This window comes from Notolepis coatsorum (assembly GCF_963971535.1).
Source record: "Notolepis coatsorum genome assembly, chromosome: 12".
Taxonomy (NCBI): Eukaryota; Metazoa; Chordata; class Actinopteri; order Aulopiformes; family Paralepididae; genus Notolepis; species Notolepis coatsorum.
The window spans coordinates 6944555-6952054 of NC_140176.1; the positions used below are offsets into that span (position 1 = coordinate 6944555).

General features: G+C 42.5%; 1 protein-coding gene across 1 annotated transcript in view; it reads left to right on the top strand.

The window, feature by feature from the left end:
* Positions 1 to 7500, top strand: part of bmp6 (bone morphogenetic protein 6) — a gene marked incomplete at its 5' end in the record, with an annotated part of 95984 nt that overhangs the window by 16534 nt on the left and 71950 nt on the right. The window contains 2 exons of the mRNA XM_084326770.1: positions 3510 to 3658; positions 7321 to 7500. The exon at positions 7321 to 7500 is cut by the window's right edge and continues 36 nt beyond it. Coding sequence (XP_084182896.1) covers positions 3510 to 3658; positions 7321 to 7500 — 329 coding nt within the window. The remainder of the gene's footprint in view (positions 1 to 3509; positions 3659 to 7320) is intronic.

Here is a 7500-nt window from a genome sequence, read left to right on the forward strand (position 1 = left end):
TCGGTTTTTTGAAAACCGATACCGATATTTTCCGATATCACATTTTAATAATAATAATTAATAAGAATAATAATATCGGTAGGCCGATAATATCGGACATCCCTAGAATCAAGAGAATCAAGAATCAAGAGGTTTATTTGTCACATACATACATGCAAAATACAATAAAAATAGGCATAGAAAAAAAAAGAAAATAGGTAAGACACAAGTTGTGCATGATAAAAAAAAAGACATGCTACGTTCCTGAGAAACTACTGGTTCCTATGTACACTACTATACACAATATACAATTTACAATTTTAACGCCCCCATTTTTATACTTAATGTATCTAAACTATACTATACAATACCTCCTTCCTTTAAAGTGACTTTTCCATTATCTAAGGTGACATTTTGTTTAAAGTGATTGTTTTAGCGGTTGCCGCATGTGTGTGTGTGTGTGTGTGTGTGTGTGTGTGTGTGTGTGTGTATGTGTGTGTGTGTGTCTGTGTGTGTGTGTGTGTGTGTGTGTGTGTGTGTGTGTGTGTGTGTGTGTGTGTGTGTGTGCGTGTGTGTGTGTGTATGTGTGTGTGTGTGTGTCTGTGTGTGTGTGTGTGTGTGTGTGTGTGTGTGTGTGTGTGTGTGTGTGTGTGTGTGTGTGTGTGTGTGTGTGTGTGCGTGTGTGTGTGTGTGTGTGTGTGTGTGTGTGTATGTGTGTGTGTGTGTGTGTGTGTGTGTGTGTGTGTGTGTGCTCATGTGTACTTGTGAGTGGAGAGTTCAGTGTTCAGTGTTCTGATGGCCTGGGGGAAGAAGCTGAGCCGGAGTCTCTCTGTTCTTGCAGCGTGTGTACGTAGGCGCTTGCCTGACCGCAGCAGCTTGTTGTTGGGGTGGTGGGGGTCTTTCATTATTAATCTACAGGCTCTGGATTTGCACCTCCTGTTATATACGTCCTGCAGGGGTGGTAGTGCAATACCCAATAAACCAATACATACAGAGTCAACCCTGTGAATTAGTCTTTATATCTTTGGTTATTAAAGATAAACTAAGATTTAGATTATTATTTGAAGCTCCTGTGTTTTCCTTTCATGTTCACCAGTCATCTTGTCTTTTGACCCTTTGTCGCCGCGTGGTAGTGAAAGGGTTAACCTTCTGTGGTGTGGTGGCGACTGCCAGCCCCAGTACTAACCCTGTCCCAGTGGCGGCTGGTGAATTCTTCTCCAGGGGGGGGCGCTATACCAAACATTTTGCAAACATGTACCGAGGACGTATCACAATGTCACACACACACAAACACACGCACGCGTGCACGCATTGGCGAAACCACACACTGAGTATAGCCTACTATCACCATTGCCATCAATCAATCAATATATGATCAGTCAAAATGCAGCCACGTTTCCAATAGCGCCTACACAAACACACACACGCACGCACGCTCTCTCTCTTCCAGTCGGGAGCACGACACTAGCACTGTAATCTCTTTGTGCGTGCTCCCATGCAGGGGAGGGAATTAGGCCATTTTACTCGCCAAATGCGAGTATTCTTTATGTTCGGCGAGTGATTCACGAAGAGCACTCGCCACACTGGCGAGTAGTAAACAAAACAAAAAAATCATTCTGCAATCTGCCTATTCGCTCACTGGCACAAGCCGAACTCTGACTCCCCCCTTATGATTCCTTCCAACCAATGAACATCATCGTTGCGCTCTAAGCTCCTCCAATGAACACTCGTTTTTTTAGAAGATGCCGCCCCCATCTAGGGGAAGTGGACGGACCACTCACTCAAGTCAACCAGCATTAGCCGGCTGTAGTTTCTGCTCTCGCTCCTCTGTTTGTAGAGCATCCAGTGAGCGCTCCCTGTGTCTCCTGTACTGTACCTGTACTGTACCTGTGTCTCCTGTACTGTACCTGTACTGTACCTGTGTCTCCTGTACTGTACCTGTACTGTACCTGTGTCTCCTGTACTGTACCTGTACTGTACCTGTGTCTCCTGTACTGTACCTGTACTGTACCTGTGTCTCCTGTACTGTACCTGTGTACCTGTGTCTCCTGTACTGTACCTGTACTGTACCTGTGTCTCCTGTACTGTACCTGTGTCTCCTGTACTGTACCTGTACTGTACCTGTGTCTCCTGTACTGTACCTGTGTCTCCTGTACTGTACCTGTACTGTACCTGTGTCTCCTGTACTGTACCTGTGTCTCTGTACTGTACTGTACTGTACTGTACCTGTGTCTCCTGTACTGTACCTGTACTGTACCTGTGTCTCCTGTACTGTACCTGTGTCTCCTGTACTGTACCTGTACTGTATCTGTGTCTCCTGTACTGTACCTGTGTCTCCTGTACTGTACCTGTACTGTACCTGTGTCTCCTGTACTGTACTGTACCTGCCGGCTTCTTTGCTAAATTAATTTACCCGCCGCTGGGTCTTCACGTCATCTGCCTCCTGTGTCTACTGTACTGTCTGTCGGCACTCGGATCTACATTCTAGCCCGGTTCATACAAAAGGAGCTTGTGTTGCCATCGCATTACGCACCCCAGTACAAGCACACACTCGCCGATGACGTCAGATCACCTGTGCCGCAATACTAAGCTAATTGTGGCTGGCCGTTTTTCCTTTTTTTTTTATTGCTTCTTTGAAATTCTAAATCCCCTTCCTTAGCAGAGAGATACATTGATATTAGAAGACCTCATTCGAGGCAAAGAGCCCGCGTGGACCACAGAGACGAAGCTATAGGGGCCATCGTTTAGTAACCCGTTCATGTTTAACCACAGGGGTGGAGCTGAACAAACTTGATCTAGGTCTATTCTTCAAATGGGTCCCTTTTAATTCCAACCCCGGAATCCATGCGCTGTTCCTCCGTACAAATCCAACTTCCCCCGTTTTCCCCCTTTCCTCAATAAATACTGTGCTACACAGCAGCGTCTGGAATCACCTGAGGCCCTGCGACACCATATTATCACAATACTAGAGTCACAATACTGTAATATCACAATTGCTATATATTGTGATTCATCATAATAATAATAATAATAAATTTATTTTATATAGCGCCTTACATCTCAAAGCACTTTACAGACATTACATTACAGTGCATGGACTTTCACAATGACAACATGGTGGGGATACTACAGAGAAAGGGAGACAGCTTAGAGACGAGACAGAGAGCAGAGGATGACTTGTTTGTTACGACCTTTTCAGTGTGTTGATTGATTGATTGATTGATTGAACATTTTATTAACAGATTGCAGAATGGGTACAATACAGTACGGCTCAATACACACAATTGTTAGGGGGATGCAGACCAGAGAAAGACTTTCGTCTTCCCATTTTCAATTCATAATGTTCACCTCACCACAATCATTTGTATTGTAGTAAAATATTGTGATAGATTGATTCTACCCCCAGCCCTACTGTACAATACAGTAACACACTCTTTCCCGTTGAAATGACAGCCAGGCCTATACTGTTACCTGACGTGAACCCCTTCCTCCCCTCTGACCCCCCCCCCCCCCCCCCCCCCCCCCCCCAGAGAGGCAGACCTGTTCCTGCTGGAGTCTCGCCGGCTGTGGGCGGCTGAGGACGGGTGGCTGGAGTTCGACATCACAGCGACCAGTAATCTGTGGGTGATGAGCCCCACGCACAACCTGGGTCTGCAGGTCAGCGTGGAGACCAGCGGTGGTGAGGATAGTGTTACTTTATGCTCTAATGAAACCAGCGGTGGTGAGAATAATGTTACTTTATGCTCTAATGAAACCAGCGGTGGTGAGAATAATGTTACTTTATGCTCTAATGAAACCAGCGGTGGTGAGAATAATGTTACTTTATGCTCTAATGAAACCAGCGGTGGTGAGAATAATGTTACTTTATGCTCTAATGAAACCAGCGGTGGTGATAATAATGTTACTTTATGCTCTAATGAAACCAGCGGTGGTGAGAATAATGTTACTTTATGCTCTAATGAAACCAGCGGTGGTGAGAATAATGTTACTTTATGCTCTAATGAAACCAGCGGTGGTGAGAATAATGTTACTTTATGCTCTAATGAAACCAGCGGCGGTGAGAATAATGTTACTTTATGCTCTAATGAAACCAGCGGTGGTGAGAATAATGTTACTTTATGCTCTAATGAAACCAGCGGCGGTGAGAATAATGTTACTTTATGCTCTAATGAAACCAGCGGTGGTGAGAATAATGTTACTTTATGCTCTAATGAAACCAGCGGTGGTGATAATAATGTTACTTTATGCTCTAATGAAACCAGCGGTGGTGAGAATAATGTTACTTTATGCTCTAATGAAACCAGCGGTGGTGAGAATAATGTTACTTTATGCTCTAATGAAACCAGCGGTGGTGAGAATAATGTTACTTTATGCTCTAATGAAACCAGCGGCGGTGAGAATAATGTTACTTTATGCTCTAATGAAACCAGCGGTGGTGAGAATAATGTTACTTTATGCTCTAATGAAACCAGCGGTGGTGAGAATAATGTTACTTTATGCTCTAATGAAACCAGCGGCGGTGAGAATAATGTTACTTTATGCTCTAATGAAACCAGCGGTGGTGAGAATAATGTTACTTTATGCTCTAATGAAGCCAGCGGTGGTGAGAATAATGTTACTTTATGCTCTAATGAAACCAGCGGTGGTGAGAATAATGTTACTTTATGCTCTAATGAGACCAGCTGTGGTGAGAATAATGTTACTTTATGCTCTAATGAAACCAGCGGTGGTGAGAATAATGTTACTTTATGCTCTAATGAAGCCAGCGGTGGTGAGAATAATGTTACTTTATGCTCTAATGAAACCAGCGGCGGTGAGAATAATGTTACTTTATGCTCTAATGAAACCAGCGGCGGTGAGAATAATGTTACTTTATGCTCTAATGAAACCAGCAGCGGTGAGAATAATGTTACTTTATGCTCTAATGAAGCCAGCAGCGGTGAGAATAATGTTACTTTATGCTCTAATGAAACCAGCAGCGGTGAGAATAATGTTACTTTATGCTCTAATGAAACCAGCGGCGGTGAGAATAATGTTACTTTATGCTCTAATGAAACCAGCAGCGGTGAGAATAATGTTACTTTATGCTCTAATGAAACCAGCGGCGGTGAGAATAATGTTACTTTATGCTCTAATGAAACCAGTGGCGGTGAGAATAATGTTACTTTATGCTCTAATGAAGCCAGCGGTGGTGAGAATAATGTTACTTTATGCTCTAATGAAACCAGCGGTGGTGAGAATAATGTTACTTTATGCTCTAATGAAACCAGCGGTGGTGAGAATAATGTTACTTTATGCTCTAATGAAACCAGCGGTGGTGAGAATAGTGTTACTTTATGCTCTAATGAAACCAGCGGTGGTGAGAATAGTGTTACTTTATGCTCTAATGAAACCAGCGGTGGTGAGGATAATGTTACTTTATGCTCTAATGAAACCAGCGGTGGTGAGAATAATGTTACTTTATGCTCTGATGAAACCAGCGGCGGTGAGAATAATGTTACTTTATGCTCTAATGAAACCAGCGGTGGTGAGAATAATGTTACTTTATGCTCTAATGAAGCCAGCGGTGGTGAGAATAATGTTACTTTATGCTCTAATGAAACCAGCGGTGGTGAGAATAATGTTACTTTATGCTCTAATGAAACCAGCGGTGGTGATAATAATGTTACTTTATGCTCTAATGAAACCAGCGGTGGTGAGAATAATGTTACTTTATGCTCTAATGAAACCAGCTGTGGTGAGAATAATGTTACTTTATGCTCTAATGAAGCCAGCGGTGGTGAGAATAATGTTACTTTATGCTCTAATGAAACCAGCGGTGGTGAGAATAATGTTACTTTATGCTCTAATGAAACCAGCGGTGGTGAGGATAGTTACTTTATGCTCTAATGAAACCAGCGGTGGTGAGAATAATGTTACTTTATGCTCTAATGAAACCAGCGGTGGTGAGAATAATGTTACTTTATGCTCTAATGAAACCAGCGGTGGTGAGAATAATGTTACTTTATGCTCTGATGAAGCCAGCGGTGGTGAGAATAATGTTACTTTATGCTCTAATGAAGCCAGCGGTGGTGAGAATAATGTAACTTTATGCTCTGATGAAACCTACTAGGTCAAGATTCAAGAGTTTTATTTATCACATACATATATATACACGAGACATGCAGTGAAATGTAGGTGGCTATGCCCGCCTCGATTGTGCAAAGATACAAATACATGATCAAATAGAATAGATATAAAAATAGAATATACATGATAAAAAGTGATAAGAATATAATACAATTGCTAAGCTTAATGAGTCATATATACAATAATATACAAATATACAGTTCTGTATATCTGTAGGTCCAAAATGTGTGTTGACAGGGAGACTGAGATTAGTCAACTTTGTACCCGGGCGATAAATCGAGTTTCGATTTTTCAATTAGGATTTTGGCTTCCCGTGATCATGAAAACAAGAGAATCGAGATGAAACTATTATTGTTCTACAATCACTATTTATTAGTTAACAGTAATAAACTACAACAGATTTACGATTTGTTTGTTTGTTTAATCATTAATCGTTTAATGTTTAATCATTTAGTTCCACAGCTGAGCTCTGGAACTTGGACCGTTGCCTAATTAACGTTTACTAATAGAAGAACACCTGTGCGGTGGAGTGATACATACAGTTAAAAGTCCCACCGCTGTTATACTGCATATCAGCACTTATGGAATGCCTCTTGTCCAATCAAATGACTCGGTTGGACCTAACTGTTTTTTCCATTCGATGTCATTCTCCAAATAAACCTCATGGTATAAACTTACTACGGTAGAAGTTTCATGCTTTTATGAAAAAGTGCACAATTCCTTTGAATTAAAGGAATTGAAAAAAAAAAAATCTGACTGTCTATTCTTCTGATAGCAGGTGTTTAATCAAAGATCCCCGCTTTCTAGTCTTTGCACAAGGACCAATCAGCATGGGTATGGGCGGGTTCCTTTTCCATTGATGGGGATTTGATTGGCTGTTTTTAAACAAAGCGCGGCCGCAGGATTAATAATGTTAACGTTAGTTCGGCCAGAGAAACAAATATACTAATTAAAATAGTTGGACCTGCGAGATTTGTACTTTGTACTTTGTAGATCTGCATTTTAAATGTAAAAGTACGTTTTTTTTTCTCTGAAATGTAATTGAGTAAAAGTACAAACACAAACCTAATAATACTCGAGTAAAGTACAAATCCCGCAAAAACAGTACTTAAGTATTGTAACGAAGTACAATTACTCAAGTACTTTACACCCCTGGTGTGCGTGTTCATCTCCGCCGAGCGCTAACGTTTTTTCTGTTCTCCTGAAAAACAGGGCGGAGCATCGGCTCCAAGGAGGCGGGGCTGGTGGGTCGTGACGGGGCGCTGGAGAGGCAGCCCTTCATGGTGGCCTTCTTCAAGGTCAGCGAGGTGCACATCCGCACCGCACGCTCCCCCGGGGGCGGGGGGGGTGGGGGCAAGCGGCGCCAACAGAACCGCAACCGGTCCACGCAGC